General features: G+C 41.7%; 2 protein-coding genes across 38 annotated transcripts in view; both read left to right on the top strand.

The window, feature by feature from the left end:
• plecb (plectin b) overlaps nt 1-8,495 on the top strand; it is a 126,989-nt gene extending 118,494 nt beyond the window's left edge. For all 35 annotated transcript variants that reach the window (XM_069537946.1, XM_069537944.1, XM_069537947.1 and 32 more), the window contains 3 exons: nt 334-7,390; nt 7,547-7,660; nt 7,822-8,495. In XM_069537946.1, the coding sequence (XP_069394047.1) occupies nt 334-6,495 (6,162 nt within the window). In that variant the 3' untranslated portion in view covers nt 6,496-7,390; nt 7,547-7,660; nt 7,822-8,495. The remainder of the gene's footprint in view (nt 1-333; nt 7,391-7,546; nt 7,661-7,821) is intronic.
• A 1,928-nt stretch (nt 8,496-10,423) lies between these two features.
• Nucleotides 10,424-27,752, top strand: part of macf1b (microtubule actin crosslinking factor 1b) — a 29,954-nt gene continuing 12,625 nt past the window's right edge. Inside the window, exons 1-14 of one of the 3 annotated variants that reach the window (XM_069537970.1) lie at nt 10,424-10,516; nt 21,382-22,118; nt 22,516-22,572; nt 22,708-22,878; nt 23,529-23,695; nt 23,805-23,964; nt 24,052-24,136; nt 24,491-24,735; nt 25,808-25,927; nt 26,082-26,189; nt 26,279-26,497; nt 26,855-27,058; nt 27,148-27,379; nt 27,466-27,692. In XM_069537970.1, coding sequence (XP_069394071.1) covers nt 21,462-22,118; nt 22,516-22,572; nt 22,708-22,878; nt 23,529-23,695; nt 23,805-23,964; nt 24,052-24,136; nt 24,491-24,735; nt 25,808-25,927; nt 26,082-26,189; nt 26,279-26,497; nt 26,855-27,058; nt 27,148-27,379; nt 27,466-27,692 — 2,652 coding nt within the window. In that variant the 5' untranslated portion in view covers nt 10,424-10,516; nt 21,382-21,461. The other 2 variants (XM_020091262.2, XM_020091263.2) reach the window with 2 other exon arrangements.

The raw sequence follows: 27,752 nt of genomic DNA, 5'->3' as shown, positions 1-27,752 counted from the left end.
AGGATTATTTTATATTCAGTTTCGGATAATAGCTCCCTTTCACCTAAACCTTACACACTGGACCTTTAATGTCTCGCTTGCCACAAAATTTTATAAAAGTTGGTCAGGTATATAATATACATTATATAATTAAAAATCAGACATATAACTTCAACTGGTGAATACTCGATCTCTTTGTGCATAAGCAGAGTGCATTGTGCAAGTTTTATTGATTACAAATTAAATACAAATAAAATATAAACACTTTAAAATAAAACATATAAAAATGTTTTAAGCATTATGTGCCTCAGCCAAAAACCTATTGTAACTTCTTTTCTCTTGCCTTTCTATCAGGTCGCCGATGCACAGCAGAAACAAATGGAACACGAGAAAACAGTGCTCCAGCAGACATTCCTGACAGAGAAGGAAATGCTGTTGAAGAAGGAGAAACTAATTGAAGATGAGAAAAAGAAGCTGGAGAGCCAGTTTGAATTAGAGGTTAAAAAGGCCAAGGCCCTCCAGGATGAACAGGAGCGCCAGAGACAGCAGATGGAGGAGGAGAAGAAAAAACTCCAGGCTACCATGAATGCAGCCCTAAATAAGCAGAAAGAGGCTGAGAAAGAGATGCTTAACAAGCAGAAAGAAATGCAGGAGCTGGAAAACCAGAGACTAGAACAGGAAAGGATTCTTGCAGAGGAAAACCAGAAATTGCGTGAGAAGCTGCAGCAGATTGAAAAAGCACAGAAAGAGCAACTCACCAAAAAAACTGTAACAATAGTTGAGACAGTAAATACATTTTACAATGGCAAAAATGGCAGCGATGCGGTAGACAGTGTAGAAAAGAGAGTAGATCCATTGGCTTTTGATGGCATTCGTGATATGGTACCTGCAAGCAGACTTCATGACATTGGTCTTTTACCCAAAAAGGACTTTGACAACCTGAAAAATGGCAAAACCACTGCTCATGAACTTGGTGAAACCGAAAATCTTAAAAGAATTCTTAAAGGAAAGAATTGCATTGCAGGTGTTTTGACTCCATCTAAGCAAAAAATGTCTATCTATCTAGCATCAGAAGAGAAGAAGATTACTCCCGGCACAGCATTGATCCTTCTTGAAGCACAGGCTGCCACAGGTTATATTGTAGACCCTATCAAAAATCAGAAACTTTCTGTTAATGATGCTGTTAAGGAAGGTTTGATTGGCCCAGAACTGCACAACAAAATGCTTTCAGCTGAGAGGGCTGTTGTTGGCTACAAAGATCCATATACTGGTGGGAAGATCTCTGTCTTTGAAGCTATGAAGAAGGGTCTTATGGAGCATGATCATGCCATCAGAGTCCTTGAGGCCCAGCTTGCAACTGGTGGCATCATTGACCCTATCAATAGTCACCGTGTACCAAATGAAACAGCCTATAAGCAGGGACAATATGATGCAGAAATGAATAAGGTTATGGAAAATCCCTCAGAGGATAAAAAGGGATTCTTTGACCCCAGCACACAGGAACCTTTGACGTATTCTGAGCTAATGGAGAGATGCGTCACTGACCCCGACACAGGTCTGTTACTCCTGCCAATCACAGACAAAGCTGCTCAGTGCTCAAGTATATACACAGAGGAGGAAACCAAGGATGTGTTCAGCAAAACAACTGTGTCTGTGCCATTTGGAAAATTCAAGGGAAAGACTGTCACCATTTGGGAAATAATAAACTCTGAGTACTTCACTGAGGACCAGAAGAAGGATCTTCTCCGTCAATACAAGACGGGCAAAATCACAATTGAAAAGATCATTAAGATTGTGATTACAGTTGCAGAGGAGAAGGAGAAGAAGAAGGAAATTACTTTTGATGGTCTGAGAGCACCTGTCCCTGCCACGGAGCTCCTGGAATCCAAAATCATTGATAAAGACCTGTACAACAAATTAAACAAGGGCAAAAAGACAGTCAAAGAGGTGTCTGAAATGGAGCCTGTCCAAAAAGCATTGAAAGGTACAAATTGCATTGCAGGAGTAGTTATTGACTCATCCAAAGAGACAATGTCCTTCTATCAAGCCATGAAAAACGATATAATGAGGCCAGGGCCTGCCTTGATTATGCTTGAAGCCCAAGCAGGAACAGGCTATGTGGTTGACCCTGTACAGAATCAGAAGTACACAGTTGATGAAGCGGTCAAAGCAGGTGTTGTTGGTCCTGAGCTGCATGAAAAGCTCCTGTCTGCAGAGAGAGCAGTTACAGGTTTCAAAGATCCTTACACTGGAAAAACTGTATCTCTCTATCAAGCAATGAAAAAGGATCTCATACCTAAGGAACAAGGAATCCGACTGCTCGATGCCCAAATGACCACCGGCGGCATCATTGATCCAGTAAAAAGCCACCGCATTTCACATGATGTTGCCTGTAAGAGAAATTATTTTGATGATGAAATGAAACAGGTTTTGAGCAGTCCCACTGAGGAAACTAAACGCTTCTTTGACCCTAACACAAAAGAAAATGTCACATACTCAGAGCTCTTCAAGAGATGTGTCCCTGACAAGAAAACTGGTCTCCGGCTTCTTCCTCTTTCTGATGAAGCCATCAATGCAAAGGAGGAGCCATCATACACAGAAGCTCAGACAAAAGAGGCCATGACTCAGGCAACTGTTGAGCTTGATTCTGGACCATTTAAAGGCAGAAAGATGACCATCTGGGAAATCATCAACTCTGAATATCTCACTGAGGAACAAAGGCTTGACCTCCTCAGACAGTTTAGGTCTGGAAAGCTTACAATTGAAAAGATCATCACAATTGTAATCACAATTGTGGATGACAAAGAGGCCAAAAAACAAGAAAAGTCAAGCTTCAAGGGACTCAGAGCTCCTGTCCCAGCAAGCTCTCTGTATGATTCCAAAATCATTGACAAACCAACCTTTGAGCTCCTTCAACAAGGCAAAACAACACCTAAACAAGTCAGTGAGAAGAATCCTGATATCAATAAATACCTCAAGGGATCTGATAGCATTGCTGGAATCTACCTTGAGCCAACAAAAGAGAAAATTAGCATTTATCAGGCTATGAAGAAAAAGCTCCTCAGACATAACACAGGGCTTTCACTGCTTGAGGCCCAAGCTGCAACTGGGTTCATTGTAGATCCAGTGAGGAACCAGTGTCTGTCAGTAGATGAGGCAGTGAAGTCTGGCCTTGTTGGTCCAGAGCTACATGAAAAACTCCTCTCTGCAGAAAAAGCTGTCACTGGCTATAAAGATCCATTCACAGATGGCAAAATTTCCCTCTTTGAAGCAATGCAGAAAGATCTCATCCTAAAAGAGCACGCCATGCCACTGTTGGAGGCACAAATGGTTAGCGGAGGAATCATTGACCCTGTAAATAGCCATCGTGTCCCAGATGAGGTTGCATATCAGAAGAACATTTTCAACAAAGAAGTTGCTAAGACCCTATCTGAACCATCTGATGATAATAAGGCTTTCTCAGACCCAGAAAGTGACGAGAATGTAACCTATAGACAGCTTAAAAACAAATGTCAAAGAGATCCCGAGACAGGCCTGTACATCCTCCCACTCTCTAAACCTCAGATTCCAACTGTTGTGGAGAAGACATATCTCTACACGGAGGAACAAACAGAGAGTGACCTGACCAGCACCCAGATTGATATTCCAATTGAGGGCCTTGCTGATAAACCATTGAACCTCTGGGATGTCATGAATTCAAATCTGATTCCAGAATCAGAGAGGCAGAAACTTATGGATGAATATCGCTCTGGACAAATCACTAAAGAGAGGATGATCATCATTATTATTGAGATAATGGAGCAGAGAGAGATCATTAGAAATGACAATCCACTGTCATATAAGATTTTAAGAAGAATAATAACTATTGAGGAGCTCTACAATGCTCGCATCATTGACTTGGAGACATATAACCTTCTTAAACAGGGCAAGAGGAATATCCGCGACATAATGGAGATGACCAGTGTGAAACAGTATCTCTATGGCACAGGCTGTGTTGCTGGGGTCACAACTGACTCAAGTTCCAAGATAAGCATATACCAAGCAATGAAGAGAGGTTTTCTTAAACCAGAAGTAGCCATGAGCCTCCTGGAAGCACAAGCTGCGACAGGATTCCTTGTTGATCCAATAAAGAATGAGACACTCACTGTTGATGAAGCTGTTCGCAAAGGTGTTGTTGGACCTGAGATCCATGATAAACTTCTGTCAGCAGAAAGAGCGGTCACAGGATACAAAGATCCATACAGTGGGAAAATCATATCTCTTTTCCAGGCCATGAAGAAGGATCTTGTTCCAGAGGATTATGCTCTGAAAATGTTAGAGGCACAGACGACCACTGGTGGTATTATTGATCCTGAATTCCAGTTCCATCTGCCAGCAGACATTGCCATACAAAGAGGATATATCAACAAGGAAACCAATGAAAGACTGGCTAGCGAAGTTAAAGGTTTTGTTGACCCCGTCACAGATGAGAAAATAACATATGCACAGCTGCTCAAGAGATGCAAGTTAGATGGTGGATTGCGCCTCCTCTCTCTGGGAGACAAGAGGCTGACATTCAAAGGTCTCAGGAAACAAATCACAATGGAGGAGCTGATCAGCTCACAAATTATCGATCAGCAGACTGTCACCCAACTGAATGAAGGACTTATTTCAGTGGAGGAGGTGAGTGAGAGGCTGTCAAGGTACCTTGAAGGCACAAGCTGTATTGCTGGTGTGTTTTTGGAGTCCACAAAGGAACGTCTATCAATTTACCAGGCCATGAAGAAGAACATGATTAGGCCAGGCACTGCATTTGAGCTCCTTGAGGCACAGGCAGCCACAGCCTATGTCATTGATCCAATCAGAAATCTCAAACTGACTGTCAATGAAGCAGTGAGAATGGGAATTGTAGGTCCAGAATTCAAAGACAAGCTTCTCTCTGCAGAGCGTGCAGTGACTGGATATAGAGATCCTTATTCGGGCAAGACAATCTCCCTGTTTCAGGCCATGAAAAAGGGGCTCATCCTGAAAGATCATGGTATCCGTCTCCTGGAAGCCCAGATTGCCACAGGTGGAATCATTGACCCAGAGGAAAGTCACAGACTGCCAGTTGAGGTGGCCTACAAACGTGGGTTCTTCGATGAGGAAATGAACGAGATCCTGACAGATCCATCCGATGATACCAAAGGTTTCTTTGATCCCAACACTGAGGAAAACCTAACCTACCTCCAGCTCATGGAGAGGTGCATTACTGATCCTGACACTGGCCTGTCACTCCTACTATTGAAAGACAAGAAGCGGGAAAGGAAGACCTCCTCCAAATCCTCAGTTCGTAAACGCAGAGTGGTCATTGTAGATCCAGAGACAGGCAAAGAAATGACTGTGTATGAGGCCTACAGGAAGGGACTCATTGACCATCAAACCTACTTGGAGCTTGCTGAGCAAGAGTGTGAATGGGAAGAGATCACAATGACTTCCTCTGATGGTACTGTCAAATCCATTATCATTGACAGGAGGTCAGGGAGACAGTATGATGTTGACGATGCTCTTTCACGTGGTCTCATTGACCAGAAGGCTCTTGATACATACCGAGCTGGAAATCTGGCCATCACAGAATTTGCTGACATGCTTTCTGGAAATACGGGCGGCTTCCGTTCACGATCATCCTCTTTTGGTTCCACCACTGGTTCCACCTTCTCCTCTTCCATGAGCCCCATACCCTCCATTAAAGCACCTGCAGTCATATGGAATGACCCAGCAGAGGAGACTGGCCCCATAGCCGGTATCTTAGACATAGACACGCTGGAGAATGTTTCTGTCACAGAGGCAATACACAGAAACCTGGTAGACAACATCACAGGCCAAAGATTGTTGGAGGCCCAGGCGTGCACAGGAGGAATAATTGATCCCACAAGTGGAGAAAGATTGTCAGTCACTGATGCTGCAGAAAAGGGTCTTGTGGATAAAATTGTTGTGGATCGCCTCAACCTGGCTCAAAAAGCATTCAATGGATTTGAAGACCCTAGAACTAAAGTTAAGATGTCTGCCTCCCAGGCTCTGAAGAAGGGCTGGTTATACTATGAAGCTGGCCAGCGTTTTCTTGAGATCCAATATCTAACTGGTGGACTTATTGAACCTGACGTTGAGGGCAGAGTGTCCCTTGATGAATCCATCAAGAAGGGCACAATTGATGCCCGCACTGCCCAGAAACTAAGAGATGTCGGTGCTTATTCTAAATACCTAACATGTCCAAAAACCAAACTGAAAATCTCCTTCAAAGATGCCATGGACAGAAGTATGGTTGAGGAAGGATCTAGCCTAAGGCTTCTGGAGGCTTCCTCACAATCCAGCAAAGGCCTTTACAGTCCTTACAATGTCAGTGGTTCTGGATCTGCATATGGTTCTCGGAGTGGCTCAAGGACCGGATCCCGATCTGGCTCGAGGAGAGGCAGTATTGATGCAGGCTCTGGCTTCAGCATGAACTTCTCCTCCTCCTCCTTCACATCCTCTTCGACTGGCTACAGCCGCAGATTCTGATTAGCTCCCTTTCTTTCTAACAACTAAAAACCAACAATACTAATGCACTTTAGGTTGCATTTCTCACAGGAAAAACATTGTTACAGTAACAAAGAAAATATAATTTATTTATTCTGCCCTGCATGTAGTCACTATTGGCTATTGATTCTTCAATTATAGCAGATGTCCAAACAAATGTCTCATATATGGAGACATAACCAAGCATCTTTAAATATATAAAATATGAATTTCCCTTAGTACTGATTACAAAAATCAGCTTATATTTTTTAGAAGCAAAGCATGACATTTTAGATGTTTTTAAGTGACTACAGTTTTAATTTTACGCATTAAAAAGTTGTATACTTGCTTTCTGAAACTAATATATAATGTTTGTATGTCAAACAGAAATATTTTTCCAGTATTCCTTGTAACCTTAAACATTCAAGAATATGTGTCTATTTTTTATCTTTCTGGACAATATAGTGTGAGATACTGTATGTCACCATAGTTTTTTAACAGATTCAAAAATATTTGGATGCCTTCAACTTTTTGAATGTCTGTATAGAGTATGGACAGATTTTGTGTTAATGTTTTTATGTGAAATGGTGTCGGGGTAACTGAATAAAATACCCAGTGAGAATACACATGTGAGACACTACAAGAATACAACACTGAAAAGAAGTAGCAGAATTAAGTTACACAGACCGCTTAAAATTAGTTTCACATCTGTCATTACTTTGTACTCATTTATATTCAGTCGACTTTTGCTTTTTTTAGTTCATCTTTCTTTTACACACTATAAGTTTTTGGATTCTTCATATTCACCATCAATCAAGTGTTCCTGATAAATCCCAAGATGGTGTCAGACTTGCTCCTGCTCTCCCATACAGACCTGCCTCCTGTTATTTTGGTTCTTGTAAGTTGAAATTTTCTTTTATTTATTATTTTTTCTTTCTGCTTCTTTCACTTCAGAGCCATTTCTGTGCGCCATCCCACACACAATAATGATACTAGCTATTTAAGTTCAAAATCCCAATATCCTAATTGACTGTTGTCCTCTTGTCTTTGACAGCTGCCTCAGTCCCTTAGACAACATCTGAGCACAGACACTCAGGTGGCCGGAGCATACAATCCCCTCAACTTGGATGGATTTGTGAGTCCAGATCATCCTCAAGCTGTAACACAGGTACAGTGTACATATGTTTGAGATAAAAACATATCATTTTTATTTCATTTAAAAAATCCAGATTAGTTTTTCCAAATTTTTGTTCAATTCCAATTTTTTCTTGCTGCATTGTTTTCTTTATTTTTATTTGAATTCATAGCTATTTCCTTTTTTGTTTCTAGATCTGCCATTGAGTTCATCCATTCTTTCCATTGCCCATCACATTTGAGGAAAGCTGAGGCTGAGTCAACCTGACATCATCTTGGGATGCCTTTTTAGGAACACACTTCATTCATGGCCCTTGTTCATGCATTTATTACTTGAATGCTAATTGTGACATTTATGTTGATAAATAAGCACATCTTTATTTCACCAGTCTTAAATCTGGGATTCTATATTCATTTTAGAAAAGGAATAATCAGAGAAATTTGGAGAATTGACACGTTTAACCCAACACCACATTTCATGAATGTATTTATCATATCAAATTAACAAACTGAAAAACAGCTTTAAGCTTCATTTTGCCTAAATGGATTTTTCTATATTAAGTATTTCTTTTCCCTTAAGTGTTTTGCCTCTGTAAATCATTTTACTTTGTTTTTGTCATGTGTTTTGATATGTTAAGAATTTGCTTTGCATGTTTAATAACTTTACCAGGATATTTGGGAAAATGTTGATGTAAAATAAAGACAACTGCAGATAGTAACTGTGCTGATTTTAATATTAGCGATATATAAAGTCACAAACTAACTGGTTGGTTTTGCTTATGGGGCAGATCTTTGCTTTGAATGATATAATGAGTGGATTCATTGTTCTGAACATAACACTGTTGTAAATAAATGTGCTCTGAAGAGGCCCTCTTGTCATCTATATATTGATACCATACATCAGAAGATATTTCTAATAGATTTTTTTTCAGAACTCCTGTTACATTGGATCACTTTTCCAAATCAAATAAGCTACTTCACATTATACCTGCTGTATAATATATATAACACAAAGTAAATATAGCTTCACGACTTGTTCAAATGTGTGAATAAAGCTTCATGTGAATATTGTAAACAGGTTATAGTGGATGGGCAATAATTGGGTTTCCAATGTACTCATTCTTCACCACTGTATTGGCAGCAGATATAATTTTATTAATATTAATATTTAAATAATAGGAGAATCAGTCATTATTCCAAACCCTTAACTTGCCAATATTTGAATTCCCTCTGGAAAAAGAATTAGATGGCCACATGGGGGCAGCATTAGGCTAATCCGCACTCACTCCTCATGAAAGCAAGTGCATCAGGTGATACCACCCACTATAGATGTATCATATAATGAAACCATGTTTAATATGATGATTATGTATTTTTCAGATTAATGAGGGTGTGACTGAGTTGTTTTTTAAAGGGGTTAATCGTAAAGGTTACCTAATTTAAAATGACATGTTTCAGTCTTTACTTCCAGAGCCTTCATACTCTGTACACACTGTACATGTTTTTGCTCTATATACCAACATTAGCCACTAGGTTTATTGGAGGAGCCTTCCAACAGAAGAAACATGGCATTCACCTCCCAGAATTCATCACTCAGCTCACTTGACTTCTCAGATCTGACCCTTAACATCCCAGCTCTGCCCACACCTGAAGCCTCAGGTCAGGAGGTAAGAACAGAACTGAAAAAGCTCATCATTTTCCTCAGTACTGTGCAGTAATTAATTATTGAAGGAGTGTCAGCTCAACCTGCGAACAAGGAAAACACAACACCTGGTGTAAGGGTCATTTTGTATTTTTCTCTCATGGTCTCTCTCAGGATAAAGAAGGCTCTTCATTTGGATCAACAACACCTACATCACAAGATAAGAGATTTGGGTATGCCAATGTACAACACTCTTTGACATTGGTGCATGTATGTAACATGGTCCTTGAAAATGTGACAAATTTGAATATTTACACAAATTATATACTGGACGTTTTAGAAATAACATCAGATGCTCTGTATGATTCTTCACTTACTGTATAAGCAGTTTCAGAAAAGGCTATTAGTGAATCCTACATGATTGAAAGTGGCCACCAACAGTCAGAGTAAACAGAACTCACAGCCTGTGACGACAGTTGGTGAACTGGACCTGCTAAGTAGACCGGTGCTTCCACATTTGTCAACAGCACAAAGACAGAATTGTGAAGCGAGGCACACAGTGTAAAACATCTAATTGAAACATACTTATACAAGAAAACTGAGGTTCCAGCCCAGCAGAGCAGCAGATGTCACCCTTGAGATATTTGGCAATGTTTTCAATTTAAGAGCTACAGTTGTACCGTATTTTGAGAAGAATAAAATAATTGTAAAGTTGCTGTTCTATCTGTTTTCTAAATGTCCTACTTCCTGTTAATGCTGTAAGGGATCATTCCAATTATTGACATAAAGATTACACATACATTCAGCTGCTGTTGCACAAATACAGTGTGGTCCAATTTGAATCCACAGTTTGTAATAATCCCCAACTCATCTCATAAAAATAAATGAATGATGGTGGATCTTGTACTTTCATGTACTTGTGCTGTGCTCCCGAAACAACACAAGAGTACCCAGGTACTGTAACAGCCCCCATGTATGCACACACAACCTAATCAGACAGATAATAAACATGTAGTTATATTACAGACTGAAACATACCACCAATCAATCTCTATTTGAACCTAGGCTATTTGAATGTTGACATGCATTAGACAGGGTTAGTTATGTGTTCTAACGTGTTGTATTCATTATAGATGGATGGATGTGGACGACATGAGCCAATGGCAGAGTGAGTTCAGGAATCAAATCCAAGCTCTGAGAGTGTGGCTGAGGAGCATGGAGATGAGGCTGCCTCCTCTGGACCCCAGGGTCAGTTCAATCTGTAGTCTGCCTCCCTGCTGTTGTCGCTAAATCTTTCTAACTCTGTCTCATCAACCTGTCTCCACATCCCATCTCCTCTCATGCAACATCCCGTGTCTGAGCTATTCTACGTGAACAAGTGACAAGAAAGACCTGACAGCCATGCTAGCAGCTGTACATGTGGGCACAGTGGTTCCAAATTGTGAAGACAAATGTAGTGTAGTGTCTGAATAATTAGTACCCAACTGGAAAAATTCACATGAACGCCACCTGAAGTCAGAAATTGAAAAGCTGGCAAAACTTTTTGTACCAAGTTGCTGACGTCATCACTCATAAACTAAAAAAAATTACCTAATTTTCGTTCTGCTCTAATTATCTACTTGTCAATTTGTAAAATGTGACACTTTTGTCACCTGCAAACTCTATGTTCATCTCTCACAAGCACCTCACACCACTTTTTAGCGTTGGGGGATTAGCGTCCATTCGTTTAAATTTAACTATATGCCTCTCACACCTTTTTTCCTTTGCTTCTTTATTTTGTAAATATTGGAAACATGTCAAGGTGTTGTTTAAATGCTTTAAACACATAAATACACTATATTTTTACAGTGTCAATGTTTTTAACACATTCTGACTTCAGAGCATATGAACACACTAAAGTCAAAACGACTACGTGAACGAAATGGGACGTTCCGAGGAGCATGTGGATGCGCAGAAAAGTGAAACTAAGGCAGGTGGAGCTCTCAAACTGTAGGTTATAACTGAAGTATTGGAAATCAATCTTGCCCCATGTTGGCTCAAGTGTCATTGTGGGGTAGAAGAATGAACACTCCAAATAAAGCCAGTGAGTTATGTTTAACCTCATTCATATAACCCATGGTCCCTCTCTTGAAGGACAAACATGACTTAAACACATGTTTCAGCGTCCATGTCCATGGATACAACATTCTTCTCCTATCCTCTTTTATTGTGTATGATCAGTGAAATTAATTGAGCATTAAGGGAAAAAAAAGAAAGGGATTGTGGAGGTTTTTCAATGTCTGGCATTCTCAGACGGATACCAAGGTGGTCCTGCTCTGCTCCTGCAGGGAGACCTCTTTAGGCCACAGGGGGACAGAGGGGGCTGAGGGAATCAGGCTCTATTGTGCGTGGCGTGGACAGCCTGACTAGAGAAGTGCTTGGCAGCGGAGGCTCTCTGTGCACATGAGCGAGCACACTGAAAAGACATTAGACTCAGATGGTAGGAAGAGGCAAAGGGGACAGGGAAAAAAAGAATAGCAGGATCTTTACGGTAAGAGCACTCTGAACTGACTGCTGAGGCATTTATTGAACACAACTGTAGGTTTTATCACACAAACATTTATACCAATATTTATACAACAAGGAATAACAGCTGGAGTCAGTTTATTTGTGTTACTGGTTCAGTTCAGAAAAAGAAAACTAATGGTCATCAAGTCAGGCTGCATCAGCAAAACCTCCTATTACATTGAGTGAGGTTGTGTTTGAATGGCAGAAGAAGAACTTGTCTTATCTTTTTTTTAACGTCCCTTGTCTTTTTAAGTGTAATTGGCTATAAAACCTGTTCAGGATCCTCCCACAGCTTTAATTTAACCAGTTGGATTACATCTATCTCTCAATAGTTTCAATTTGCTGGTTAAATATTGCTCATTCAGTACCACTGTGTTTCATCTTGGCTGGTTTGTACTCAGTAGAGAGCATACCTCCTCCAATTAAGGTCAAACAGTCTCCTGATAACACATTTGAATTCACTAAATCCAGATTTCCACCAAATAACACACACATATATGTCAGTCCACTAAACATGCTTGTCATTTTTTGAGAAATTAGTGAAAATGTTGAAAAATCTCACCGAAGCTCTAATTTAATGGGTTCTCTCCCAACCCGTTCCACATCCTTCCACCAAGTTTCATGGTAAGCCGTCGCACTAACAAGCAAAACACAGACATAACATTAATCACCTTGGCGGAAGTAAATTCAGCCTTTTTAATGTGGATCACTGTCATTGGGTTTAATCCATTGCACAGCACGAACTGAAAGCCGGTTTCACTCAAATCGTTAACATGATGCAGCTCTGTGACGAAGCAACGTGATGAGGTAATCATTTATTTAAATTAACTTAGCGAGGGGTGACTTCACCTTCTCCTATGAGCTGTAAATCAGCTACACAAAAGAGTTTGATGTTTTTACTGTTATAATAAAAATCAGTTGAAGCCTATATGGTCCATTAAAATGATCGTGGTCCATTGTTTGGGCCATTATAGATTGAAAGGGCCAAGAGACAAAGTATGATCTGTGTGTGAACCCATGTGACCTTTGAAGAAACTGCCGATTATCCTCTGAAGAACAGACATTTCAGATGCTCTTAGTTTAAAATTCTTTTGACATGTTTGGTCTGTGTTGGAAAGACATTTGTGTTTCCCTGGGGACTGACGTGTATGATGCACAGGCATGTCTTACCGCGTCATGAAAGCTTGAACGCTTTAGAGAGCTTTAGTCTGACCCCCAGCAAGAGTGTGTGAAATAAGGGGGTGTCTTTTCATCTCTGCCATGCCTCTATCATACTGCATCCGACCACAGACCTTTGTCATGGTAATGCTGTTAGTCTGCTGCACTGCTGGTTCTAGTCTGGGCCTGAGGGACTCGTTAGTTAGCAGCGTGAATGAGGACATCCCTGAGCAGCCCCCCACATATATACAGACCCTTCTACAATACACAGGAGAGAGACACACACCTGCTCCTTAACACAAACAACTGACACGTCACAACACAGTTTCCTCAAGAACACTAGGACAAGTGAGCTTCATATTGTTCCCTGGGAAAATGGTGAAAATGTTGAAAAACACCTTGTCTCACAATGTGAAAAAAGAGAACATTAATACCTGGATCCTTCCCTGATCTGGATCCACATAAAAGTTGAATGGGTTCTTCCATAATCCACACTGCATCCTTCCACCAAGCTCTGTGGAAATCCATACACTTGATTTTGTGTAATCACTTCCATATAAACAAATATCCAAACCAACAAAACAATGGAACATAACCTCCCTGGACGAGGTAAAGAAGCAATCAAGTCTACATATGGAGAGAGAGGTTCTGGGATCATTCTGTCTTTTATGAAAGAAAAGGAGGGTATTCACTTTTGACCCAAAAATAATAAAAACTACTTTTGTGACAAAGCATCCAGTGACATGTAGGACATCATGGCTGATATTGATAAGGGTACTTGAGCTCATCTGATACGACTGTGGGGGATCGGTGATGATAATGTTTCAGTCTTTGTCGCCATGGGAGACAGTGAGGTGAACATGAACCTCTTCCACATGAGTAATGGAGACATTAGGATGTGTTTTGATAACAGTCTCAGCTGTGTCAGGACATTTTGGTGACAAGTCAACAACAGCATCTCTTCACTTTGACAGTGGAACTAAGGTCAGAAGTTCTTCTTTTGACACTGCCCCCCCTCCTCCCCGCTCGGTTGCTGATGACATTCTTCTAAATAAAGGCTCTCTGTGTGTTTCAAATGTCTCTGGTCTCCCGGGCCTGTGGCAGATGCTGCATCCCAAATAAGCCTTGTACACACAACGTGCTTACAGGAAGGAGCCGGCCGAGGAAGAGGGGTTAGAGATCACAGCCTTTATTCTCCTCGCCTCTCCGTTTGTGACAGCCAGCAAACAGTACCTCTGCACTATGATGCTGTCACATCCTTTGGGAAAAAATGGAGGGGGGCGGTTGTTGACTTTGCTGTGAATCACCTACAAGACAAACGAATATAGAGGTACGTTAAATAAACGTGTTTATTCTGGCTAAAAGCTGACTTAAAACTGCTATTCTGTTGACTGTTTATCTCTAGCTTGCTTGGCGGATCAAATTGATTTTCATCTTACAGCACTTTAGGTTATCTCCTCCATAAGAGGATTCTTTTAATTCACACAATTTATCAGTGCTAATGGCGATGAGGGGCCTCTTCCTTTATTGGTCATGCCTTCCTGTACTCAATGGAAAATCTGGACTTTCGGCTGTAAATCCTTTCTTCCTGCACGGGAGCAGTTGAATCGAAAGTCGTTGCCGATGATGTCTTCTATCCCCAAGTGGCTAAATCCTCTTCTCAGCCATGACTGTAATTTTCAGTTTCCAGGCAGCACAGCAGGGCCTGGGCAACCCAACAGGGAAGCCCATCAGCCTTTCATCCACTTTTCTTGGAAGCAACGTCTTTTGGTGATAAATGACAGTGTGCACACTGAATGGTGCTTCTGGTCTGACCCCTAAAAGGGACCCCCCCTCTTTTTTCATTTCTCATGAAGAGGGCTAATTACCATGTTCTGTAGAGGAGCCATTGAGGTCTTATTTAATTTGAAGGCCAGAGAGAGGTTGAGATAGCGGAGGAGGGGAAAAACAAGCGCATAAAATTCATTCCGATTTTTTTGGCACACAGGATCTGTGACTACACACACATCAATTTGGAAACTAGCTTTATGTCATCTCCCTGCCTGTGTCCAGTCCATCAATGTGTGATTTTGGAGGATAACGAGAGCTGCCGCAGGAAAGACGAGCTGACTTCACCAGGTACAGATTTCCCCCCCCCTGCAGCAGCTTATTGCATCACTGCATAGCTCGGTGTGCCATTTGCTCTTCAACTACATCAGCTGTTGTCTTTTTAAGAGCTGAGAGTCACCTCTATGTGCACCCTCTGTGAAATGGAGAGGAGAGAGATTTGGCAAAATCACTTAATTAGTACAGAGGGGACTGGAGGATGCTGAAAGCTGGGATCAGGTGTCATGGTTCTAAAACAATGTCTTCCTGGCAAAGTGGGGCCTCATCACTGCCAGCTTCTTTCAGCAGGGACGGGGAACGTGGGCCTTACTTGCTCATTAAACAGCTAAAGACATTAGCTCTATGAGTGACCCGAAGAAACAGCTATCTGCAGGTTTTTGAAACTTTTGCAGCCCAACTTGTCGACTGAAGGTGCTAATAATGTATGATTCTCTGTACAGCTCCTGGCTGGTGAGATAACTACAGGATATTGTTTGTGGAAGAATTCAAGACGGGGGAATTCTTGCATCAACACTGGAGTACTCAAGGGTTAAATGGTTTGACCTTACAGGGGTCATGCTATTCAATTCATCCACACTCTCATTGGCCACAGCCACAGGCATTTTCAGTTTTCTTCTTTTTTCCCCACCTTTGTTTTTTACCCCTTTTTGCATAAATTTAAGATGGAGGAGGGTGGGGATCAGATATGGGGCAGTAATGTAGGAGGTGAAGAAGAAGCTTTAGAGCAGATTTGACAGCCAATATTTTTTAATCCCTACAGTCTGTACAGTTCATTCAAGGTTTGCTGTGCTGTTGAGTACAAGAAAATAACAGGTGTTATATGGTGAACTCCCAGTAACTTGCATCCAAGAGCCTATTTTAAAATCTGACGAGTTAATCCTAGATTTCTCAAATTATTATTTGGGTGCTGTGTAATGACAGCCAGGAAATGCTACTAATGCAAGTAAAAAACCCAAGTCTGTAGGCAGAAGGCAGGATGTAATGTACAATTCTGCTGTAAAGGTTGGATGTTTGTGTTTACAGCACATTAACACTGTCATAGGTCCACATCATAAAAAGCTCTTGAATCTCATTGTTTTTCCAAGTTGACATCTTCATTGGCGTCTTCTCCGTTCATGGCTTCTCTTTTTTATTTGTAAATATTTAGTGTTCATTTAGTTTTTATTAGTTTTGCGTCTGTTAGCAATGTCATCAATGCGTCCACTTGCTTGTGGTGAAATTTCCGAACAATATCCTGCTGTATTGTCATATGGGCTTGGAATTTATCCTTTACTAGGAGACTGAGAGGAAAAACAAAGAATGTCCGCAGCAACTGACTCTGACTGTTGTGTTCTCACATATAACCCCTCCAGATGATAGAAGGAAAATGTCCAGTTCAGTTCACATCGGAAAGCATCTTTACTGTAAGTGATCAAGTAGTGAAGCAGCCTTCAAATTCAGTTAATTCCTGTGTTAAGATTAAATACACAACACTTTCAACTGAAGACAGAAAATTCATCTTTATTTGAACTCTGTTCAGTAAGTTTCATAACCTACTTGAATTTCCCCTTATTGGAATAAAGTCTGGGTTGAATGAGTTATATTATGAACCTGTGGCCCTAAACCAAATAAATCAGGTCCTCTACAAACATCTCATGCTGATTTAACTAGGTTTGCATCGACAGGTTGGAAGAGATTTCCTCCCACATGTAACACACTGGACCATCTACTCGAGAGAGTGGTATTGATTTTATGCTATTTCATGGCGAGATGAACTGAAGGTACTCGCACATGAACATTCCTCCAACTCCTGAAGATATGATCATTTATGGCTGCACCAGCTGAGAGACTGATTACAGACAAATAAAATCGTTTTTGCAAAAAATCTAGCATGAACGTGTGAACCTGCGATTTATTTAAATAGTCAGCATTCGTTGAGGGTCCTTTTTCTTTAACCAGTCCTGGAGCACTCAGGCAATCCAATGAACGACATTGCAGATCGGGGAGGAAGCTGTCTGCTGGGTGAATGCAGGTGTGTGTGTGTGTGTTTGTGTGTGTGGCGTGACAGTGAGAAAGAGTGTGTGGGTGTGTACTGTACATGCGTGCAGTTGGTGGATGAGTGCATTGGTTGATTATTTGGTTGGCTGGACAAAGACAGTAAGAGAGGAATAAAGAAGGCGGGGTTTGAAACACAAACATTGATTGTAAGACAGTCACCTGTGTGCACGTGTTGATGTAACAGAAACAATTCACATGGTTTAGTTCACAAGAAAATATGAGTGTTGCTGTAATTATGTTTGCATGCAGAATGCTTACAGCAAATATTGTGACCTCTTGAAATGAGGCATGATAGAATTTCACCATGGGGGCCTTCCTTTGCTCCCTCATGCCAAAAGCAGAGGAGGAAATCTGTATTATTTTCCCATTGCTCTTTATTTTGTGTTTGTTTGCAGCCTCTTTGTTTGCGGACTGGGGTTGCAATGGCTGTAAGCGAGTTGAAAAGTAATCTGAGATGTTTTACAGTAATTAGTAGTCTTTGTTGCTGTTGTGGAGACTGCCGCACTGACTCTGAATGGGGGAAAGAAGGGACTGCAAGGGGGATGGTGGTGAGTGTGTGGGAGGGTGGGTAGCAGGGTGGGTGTGGGTCCCTTCTTTTGTAGCCTGCACTTCTCTCCCTCGCCATCGAGAGAGGGAATGAGCCGAGGCAGCTGTCACTTAACATGTGAATGTTCTGAGGGGCGGCCCAGGGGTCTTTAGAAACCTCTCCTTTTTTGCCCCCCTAGCCACCCCATTTTTCAAGCAGAAGCAGCATGGAGTTTCTGAGCCACAGTCAGACCCAGAGGAGGGGCTTTGTTGGATGAGAAGGGGGGAGAGAGTGAGAGAAAAAGCCTCTGGAAGGTAAAAGGGGGCACTTTGCTGCCTTGCTGCCTGGTATAGGAGCAACCTGAGCAGCAGCAGTTCTGGTGGGAATGCCACCGCTTCATCGTTATATGGAACTGGCACAAACTGACCTGCATGTGAAAACCGCTCTTGGCTGGGAACTGTGGGAGTTCAGCTGAGCCGTTGGAATACATTGTCTCCATCTGGGCGCACTATCCCATCAGCGGCGTTAACAAGGAAGGAATTCCTCTATCACAGCTCCCACAACAAAGAAGAAAGGGAGAGGAGCAGAGCTGGTGGGAGGAGAAGTGAAGTGAGGGGAGGGGAGGGGTGCACTGTGAGGGGAGAGGAGGACATTGTTTGCCTGTGACTGTGGGCAACGGAAAAGCATGAGTTATCAGGGCATGTGTGAGTGTGTTTAGAAAGTGTGTTTGCATGCGAGCATGTGTGAGTGAGTGAACTGGATTGAGTGTGTGTTGAAGGGAGTATGCAAGTGTGTTTGTGTGTGAGGAGCCTTCAGTTTGGGATGTTGGGAGCTGGGAGGCTGTTCAAAGGATGCTCAAACAAAGCTGGACTTTTTTTTCTTTCTCTCCTCTTTGAATGGTGATTGAGGACCGGCTGGATTCCTTTACTCATGCTGTTGCACTCAGCTCTGCTTCAGGGTAAGTGAGCTTCACATCACCTTCAAACCGCCAAAACTGCCAGTGACCTGGACACACAGAGTTTGGGTTTGGACTTTGTTAGTCACTGACTGAACTAGGGAGCCATGTGACAGTGATATTTCAGCATAAAGAACTGTGGTGTGAATGGATCAATCTAATGTAAGTAGATTTGATTTAGTTCAATTTGTAAATAGTCTCTGAGTTGATGGGTGAAAAGATTCACAGTTCAGGTTATTGTTTTTAGTGGGCAGGCCCTTTCATTTATATTATATTTGCTTTTAATCATATTCTATATGTCCTATGTATATACAACAGCTTTTTGTTGCATGTTAAGGGGTCTGTCTTTGAGACAAACATGTGACCTTGTACATTATCCACCCTTACATGTTATGAGTCTCATGGGCAAACGCACATCTGCCATTCTTGATTAGGAACCACTAACATGATTGGTACTACAGGTCTGTCTTTAACAGAGACAGACACACAGCAGTGACATGACAGGGATCTACAGTTATGACTGATAATCATTGTTCTACTGATAACATGTCTACTATACAGAGCTAGTTAATTCATGAAATGGGTCAATCGATGTACCACATAAGATTTACATTAGATTTTTTATAAAATCTTATATTGACATATACTCAAAACACTTGTCAAGATACACATGCCTGCCTTTGAGATTTAGATAATAATTATTCTTTAATCGTGAAAGATAAATATAAAATTTCTTCCAGATAATTAAATTAGGGATTTGTTTATTTCACATTTCTTTTGCCATACCAGAGAGAAGCCCCTATGTTAATGTAATAATGAAATTCATCAGGAAATGGACTGTGGTCGTGTATCATAAATCACTGGTGAGAGCAGAGAGAGGGGCTGGGCTGAATTAAGGGCCATTTCAAAATAGGTTAAGTGATGGGATGGTTAGGTCATCTGCAGTGTGAGTTAAATGGTGAAGTGGTTCCCTGCATGGATCTCTCTCTAGTATCATTATCCTAGAAAGTGAGAGGTGCATATCAGATACAGGCTTGAGGCGTGTTGGGAGGGTTTTTGCTAGTTCGCTGCGACTGCAAAAAAATGTAGGTCACGGTATTGTTATTTTTTTTTATTGTGCTTGGGCCAATAAAATGACTAATTCTTATTTATTCAGTATTGTTTTTCTCACCTAGGTGGGTCAGTACACATAATGAGAGATATATATGTTGGAATATTTGTGTGCAGCACGTGTAGACAACTGTGTAATTTAGCAAATGACCACACATGTGGCGCAGTAACCAGACACGACACACCCTCTCTCTTGAATTGTTAACCCATGTGGACACGGCCACAGACACTCTCTCTGCCCTCCTCAGGAGGCCGCTGGGCAGTGATCTGAGCTAACTGAGTAATCATTGATCTTGAGACTGAGGCTTTGTCTGGGTACTACTCTCTGATCTGAATGTGTACTCCCCTGCCGATCCCCGGACTACATCATCTGCTCTGCAGAGACGAGCAAGATGTAGGCAATTACCATCCTAATGCACCTGAAAGCATCACAAGTGGGTCTTCTTTAGATTTGGATTCTGATTCTGATTGGTTTAATATATGAGAGGCACAAAGATTAGGTTTGATTTAAATATGTGGTAGATATTGACAGAAGCTGCATATTCAGCATATTTCTTTGCTAATAGCTTGGATTTAACATGCAACTGTAAATATCCACCAGTATAAATCCACCTCTTTTGCATTTTAGCCAAAACAAAAGGAGCCCAAATCATAACTTTCATATGTTGAACCATGTTGGCCACATATTGGAGATCTTTTGACACCAAGCATGTCCTGAAGTAACCTGCTTAATTCTGAATGGACCAGGCCATCTCCGCCTCAGGGGGAGGGCCCGACCTCAACAGGAAACCACCCTGTGATTTCCTGGTGTGTTTCACCTCAGCTCCTCCAGACCAAGATAATTACATTCACCTTTAACCCTTATGTCAAAACAATGTAGGCACTGAGCTATGGGGTCCTCAGTCCTTTTGTTTTAACTAATTTTAATCAGGCACAATGAAGAAAGGCTCATGTTTGAATTGTCATTCAGTGAAACAGTAATAAAAAGAGAAAAGACCAGTATCTCAGAACCTCTAGTTGATGATCGTTGTAGAAAATAGAATATTTATTTTGCCTTTTCTTCATAATAGCAATTATCATATTACAATGCACTAAAGTACACAGTTAATTGTTGTATGCCACTCTGTGTTCCTCCCCCTTTAATTGTCACCCTAGAGAAATGATGTGATGTCTGCGTTTTTTATGGCTGTCATATTCGATCAGATCCTTAGTGGGTTTCCCAGGACTGTTTGAGGCTGAGTTAGAGAAAGAGCTGGCTGTCTGCCGCCAGTTCTCCGTGCCAGGCAAAACAGTGGGATCCTCGACAAGCCTGTCACACTGATTTCTAAGCACAGAATATTTTAGTTGCTGATGCGAGACAGAGGGAAGCATGTATGTATGTGGTCGAACTGAAGACAAAGGGACGGTATATCCTGGCCAAGTATCTCTGCTGTAGTTCCCTCTTGTCTTTCAGTGTCAAGAAAAGGGCAATGTTGGCGCAGGAATTCAGCCAATAAAGGATGTGAGAGACACATTTCATTTGGTCTCATTGCCGTTTTTTGTTTAATTTTAGCTGTGGAGACCAGCATTTAGTGATTCTGAAGCAGGGAAGTTATGAAGGAAAAACGGCAGATGAATGTGTTTGCCTGATTTGTATTTTTTAACGTGACTCAGAGACCCCTTGTCTTATTCTAGGTAGCTGGAGAACCCCTTGCATGCATGGCCGAGGGGCCTTACCTCACCTATTACCTCACTAGCCTCTTGGCTGTAGGATTATGGGTAACCTCATCAGTCGGCCCAGCTGCCTGGGCCAGAAGTCCAAGCATGTGAGGACAGATGAGGCCTTCCTGAAAGAGTGCTACCAACGACGAAGAGAGTGGCAGTCCCCAGAGCAACATGGGGAGACTAAACAAGAAGAAGCTGTCAAAGACAAATCCACAGAGGATGAAAACAAGGACAGAGAATTGGAGAAAGACAAAGAGACACAGGAAATTGATTATAATAGAGAGGAGGGGACTCGTACTCCCATTTCAGACAAACTCCTCCGCAGCTCCCCTGCATCCACAATCAGGAGTAGCAGTACTCTGGAAAACGCCTGGCACAGCAGTCCATCACCAATAAAAACATCCCGAAATGGGACGCTAACAAAGAGAACAGTGCCTCCGGAGTTTGCTAGATCCCCTCTGGCTTATCCCGACAGCAACAGTGCAGAGAGGAGGGCCAGCTTCCAGAGGAGAGACTCACGAGAAGGAAGTCCATGGTCCTGGAAGACTGTAGCATCACGTGAGGTTACAGAGGTGACGGAGGTGACGGAGACGATCGTAACGGAAATTGTAGAAGTGACAGAGTATCCGTCCGGAGATAAAGGAGGAGACCCAATTGTCACCAGAACTGTTAGAGTCCTGAATGGTGTGGCCGAGGAGCTTGCTGAGGTTGATAAAAACACAAACTTTCAACCACATGAAATCTCAACTGTCTTTCATTTTATCTCATCTCTCATTCCCTCGTCTCATCAAATCTAATCTTTTCATCTAATCTAACCTTAGTCTCTTTCTTGAAAAAAATTTAATTCAGTAAAAACTTTTTTTTCTCTATATAGCTGCTTTCAGACATGCACTACACTCTGGATAATATCCTGGCGTTATCCTAAGGGGCTGTATATAAAAACGCTAATGTCCGTTTTCTTCAACCAGCCCCTAGTAAAAACTCTGGATAATGTTTTCCATTGTGTGGAACGTTTCCGGAGTTCATGTCTGAAAACAGCTCATGACATGGAGGTGGATCTTTTTGATGAAATGATTCAACTTGTTTGCTGTCTTTACTTTGCAGCTCCAAAGTGATGGACAGTCAAGTTCAGACCAGGATTCCAGCCTGGATAGATGGAGGGTATGTTTCAGCCATACCTCCTTTATCCCCATGTCCCAACAGAAAAACTGACCATGTGTCTCTTGTGTGAAAGAGTTCTCATATTTAAATTTTAGAAAACTTCAGCTAATATTTTTTGTGATGGTCTTTCTCAAGGGAACAAGATCTGCCTTGGCACTGCGGGATGTGGGAACAGACTCTGAGACTTTTCTCCAAAACCTGAACGCTTTGCTCACATGGGTCAGTGAGATAGAGGAGCTCACAGCCAATCAGAAAGCCCCTTCCTCAGAGGTCAAAGTGGTGAAAGCTCAGCTCCAAGAACAAAAGGTGAGCTATCAGCAACACAGCGACTCTTCATTTCTTCCTCTTTTTAAGAACTAAAGCAGGTGGAACACAACTGGAATGTGTACCTGCATGTGAAGGTATACTAAGGTGATGTAAATGCTCAACTGCTTCCTTTATAATATAAATTCAGTTCTTTCCAGTGAGAATAGGTGTCATTCATAGCCACAATGAGTCTTTGTGAGCATTTCCCGGGGGTATGAAGAAAGCGGGGAAGTCTCTCACCTTTCAGCTGTAATCACACCCATTGTGAGCTCTTTGGATCAGGTGAAACCTTCCTGACTCTCGACAATGTAAGCTTGACACAGAAGACAGGGCGTCCTCCACACTGACACAAAGGCAGGCAGAAAACAAGAACAAGGCTTTGATAAATATAAATTCTTGCTGCAATAGTGATGGTGCTTCTCTAGAATTAAACACTTCTCTTTAATACTAGTGAGAACATGATAGAGTCATATCTGATTTAATATTAATACTATTCTTTGTGAGGGCTTTGAAATATTAATTACTTCTCGAAGCTTCTATCTTCCTACAAACAGGGGTGACATATTATAGACTCCTCCATCTACAGTATGACAAAACACTTTGATTTAATAAAGCATGGCTTTACTTCAGCATGCTTTGTTGTCTTACAGCTCTTGCAACGCCTCCTGAACGACCGCCGACAAAGCATGGACTCCATGATGCTAGAGGGCCCTCGGTTGGTGGAGGCCCACCCGGGAGAGGAGGGGGAGCAGGCAAAGGTCAAGCTCTCCACTCTCAAACAGAAGTGGGAGGCCTTACAGCTGGAGGCAGAGCAAAGGTCAGCCACTTTTACTGGCAATGCCACACGTTGACTGGACAAGGCTTACTGCATGACGCAAATCTTACTCACCAATGTTAACAATTAGTGGAAATTGGGTTGTTGGTAGGAGGAGGAGTCTGGAGCTCATTCTGCCGAGGGCCCAGCTTTTCCAGGAAGGAGCAGACAGTCTGCAGCTATGGTTCATATCTGTAGAACAGACCCTAGCTGAACTACGAAATGCAGAGAGAGTGATGCTTCATCTCTCAGAGGCCACCGATCGCGCCAAGGTGGGAAATCTACCATAAATAGATTACATGCAGAGTATGGTAAATGTGCACAGTCTTTTTTTGATAGCTATGTTTTTGTTTCGACAGGCTGTTGTTACAGAGATACAGGTCAAAACCTCGGAGTTAGGGAAAATACAGAAGTCGGGATGTGATCTAATGGAAGCAATTTCAGGTAACATTTGCTGCCTATGGCGAAAACTTGATGAGGTTGTGGTTAAATAAATATTGATTTTAATGAGATATGCTAATACTAATATTTTGCTCACACACTATCAGTGTCAAAAGAGACTCTACCCAAGAGATTTCTCTTGATGGGGAGGTTAAACATTTTCCAGTATCTAAAACCAAGTCCAGTTGCCCTCGATTAAACTATTCTTGATCAAAATAGTATGACCCACAAATAAATAGTTTCCATTTGATTCTGTTCAATTACAGAAAGAAATATTAATCCCTTCAAACACTGACTTACCTTGAATGAAGATAGTGTGATCCTAACCTGTGCGCACTGATTCATCCTTCCTTTCAGAGGAAGAAGCCCAGCAGGTGCAAGAGAAGACGGACACTCTGCGTATCCGCTGCTCTGTGTTGAGTCTGAGCAGTCTGGATGTGCTGCAGAGGCTGGAGCAGGCCCTGGAGGCCTCTAGTCGGTGCACCTCCAGCCAGGAGGACCTCCACCTGTGGCTGGGCCGCATTGAGAGGGAGCTCATGGGAGCAGCAGGAGCGCAGACACATGCTGGAGATGCAGTACTGTGTGCAGCTGAGAGACAAAGGGTAATATCCCCACCCAATGTTAAAACGAAGTAAACAGCGGTTTTCATGTTGTTTACAAGGACCACATGGCAGCGATAGTGTAGGTTCACATCAGATGCACAAGAATGTGTGTGAATAAATCAAATTAGCTGTGAGAGTAAAACTTATTCTAATTGGGTGGTTATTTTATTCTTGGTAGAGCGATGGAGCGATGTGGCACATCATAGCATAGTTAACTATTTTTCAACTGCTGACCACATTCCCCAACAACAATTTTACTATGCAGCCATGGACAACATAAATTTCATTACTTTGCCATATTTAGGTAGCTAGCTAAAGCAATGAAAAAAGTTAGTTCAGGTGAAACAAGCTGATTCAAGTTAAACTGGTGAGGTTTTTATTTGAGAGTATATACATGCATGATATTAAAATATGTTTACCAGAACCTATTTAGCAACAAATACTTTCTTAATGAATACCATGTTCAGCTATGTTTGCCAGATATAGCTGAATGGACCTTTATGTGGTACCTTTGTTGTAACAACATGTAGACACATTGTAGGCGTATTTTAAAACAGAAAATGCAATGGTCCCTCTAGTTGACCTTATTCTAAATAAGAATTTATTTTGATTATTGATTGACAGGAGTTGCTGATTGAATATTCCATTCACAATTCCATTAACATGCTTCTAAAAATGCTGCAAAAACTGTCTACATAATTTAACTTAATTCAGTAAACTCTGCAAGTCCTAATTCAATTATTGTTTATTTTGAATATGACCTTATTCAGGTAAATATAATCAAAAAACACTTGTTTGAATCATCTTAATTATATGTTTAACGACATATAATTGCAGGAAAGACAGGTGCAGTTATTAATGTCAATACAGGGACTGAACAGGAATATTGATATAGCATTTTTACTGTTTTGTTATGCAGGATGTTCGATGTGATGTCATGCACAATGCGTCACAAAATCATGCTGTAGCCAAAATATGTTCCTGTGCTGTTGTTAGGCTTCAGATATGTTGGTTTCAAATTTAACTGATAATATTATTGATGATATGCTAACATACAGTGTATTCTCATTAGCTGGAGCAGGCGGTGGTGAAGGAAATGGCTTGGTTCAAAAACACAGCTCTGGGTCTGGAAAAGCTGAAGACAATCAACCTGGATCCAAATCTCATAGCAGAACAACTCTATGAGCAGAAGGTCAGGATACATATTAATAAGTAATGAGATAATTACATGTTCTCCCACTTTTAATAAAAACATATTTTGGATTGGATGTGTTTGTGACCTGTAATTTCTAAATTTAAAGTTTGAGAAACGTTTCATGTGTGGATTGATTCTGATGTCTGTGCAGATTTTGGCTGTGGAGATTCTCCAGCATAGGTTCAACATTGAGAAGATGGTGAAGATCGCTGAAATCCTGCTAACGTACAGTGATGAGGGAGAGACAGGCGATCTTAGGGTATAACCTTCACTATATTTTAATGCTACCACTTTAATTGATTATATAAATGTAAGATCTCTTAATTTGACTGTCATCTCTCCGATCAGACCCCAATAGACGTGCTACAGGAACACTGCAACACCACCTCTGCCACCAATTCCCATGTTGTTCTGCAGCTTGAGCACGCTCAATCACTCCTTCTGCAATTCTGTGAGGGGCTTGCTGAGGTTTCTCCCTGGTTAGAAGAAACTCAAGCCCTCATTGGCCACCTCCCCCTGTGCACAATTAGCTATGAAGCATTTCGGGAACAACAGGACCTCTTACAGGTAGAAGAAACCGGCCTAGTCTCCACACTGGAGTGTCAGCTTTTCTCTTCTCTTTTTCTGTTCTGACCAACAAAGAAGTTCTTTCATACTTTGCAATCTGCCACCATTTACCTTTGGGTAAATGAGTTCTACTTGTCGAGCACAGATCATTTATGTAATCTACTTCTTGACAGGGATACTTTTCCATCAGTTATTAAGGCCTTTCTGTTTTCTCAGGTGTGCCAGAAAAACTGAGACAGTTTTTTTTTTTCTATCATCATGCATTTTAAGGATTAAACTCAGATCAGGTTCCCTCTGAAAAGAGTTTTAATCTCCACGTTGTTATTAAACCTTTCTTTTTCTTTCTCCTCTGCTCAGGGGCTAAGAGAATCTATAGCAGAACACAGACCCTTGATCGCACGCCTGTGCTCTTTGGCAATACGCTTGTCAGAACTAAATCCCAGTCAGGGTGATGAGTTCTGTCGCAAGGCTACAGATGCTGAGGAGCAGCACAGAGCCATTAGAGACCGGGTCAGAGAGACTGCCAGTGTACTTGAGGAGTCACTACCACGATTCACACAGGTAAGAATGATTGGCTGCCGAAAATATTATAAAGATGAACTAACATATATCACAAGCGCACAACTTCATATCCTTTCTTCTTCCTGTAGCTGAACGAGAGGATGACTCTTATCAGAGAGAGTCTTGATCGCCTGCGCAGTCGCATACAGACTCCCGCATCACTTCAAGGACTCACCCCAAGGATCCAGGAGCAGCTGCAGGACAACAAGCACAGCCTGGCCGAGCTGTCCAAACTGGAGCTGGGCCTCAGCAGTGTTAAGAGCCAGGCAGATGAACTTCTGGCTAACACACAAGCAGCTGGCGATGGATCCATCGGCACGGGTAATAAATCTCAATTGTCTTAAGACACAAAGGAAAATTGTCTGTGCAATGCTGTTCACAGATTCTATGGTCAATCTTAATTCTAGCAATCAAGGAGCGTGTGTCCAGCCTGTCCCAGCTGTGGGATGAGACACACACTCAGGCCCAGGAGAGGGACAGCTGGCTGCTCAAACTCTTGGATCTTGCAATTAAGTTCTGGAGTGATGTTGGCGATGTCACGGCTGCTCTCAGTGATGCTCAGCAGGCAGTTTTGGACCTTAATGCTAGTCGGACAGACTCTGAAACAATTCGCCAGAGCCTTGAAACCATGCAGGTTTGTCTGGAATTCTTCTGTTACGTAATAATCCCATATTATCTATAATTATTCACTCTT

This window comes from Paralichthys olivaceus, chromosome 13, assembly GCF_024713975.1.
Source record: "Paralichthys olivaceus isolate ysfri-2021 chromosome 13, ASM2471397v2, whole genome shotgun sequence".
NCBI classification, from domain to species: Eukaryota; Metazoa; Chordata; class Actinopteri; order Pleuronectiformes; family Paralichthyidae; genus Paralichthys; species Paralichthys olivaceus.
The sequence above is the reverse complement of the archived record's forward strand: the minus strand, read 5'-3'. Positions and strand labels throughout refer to the sequence as shown.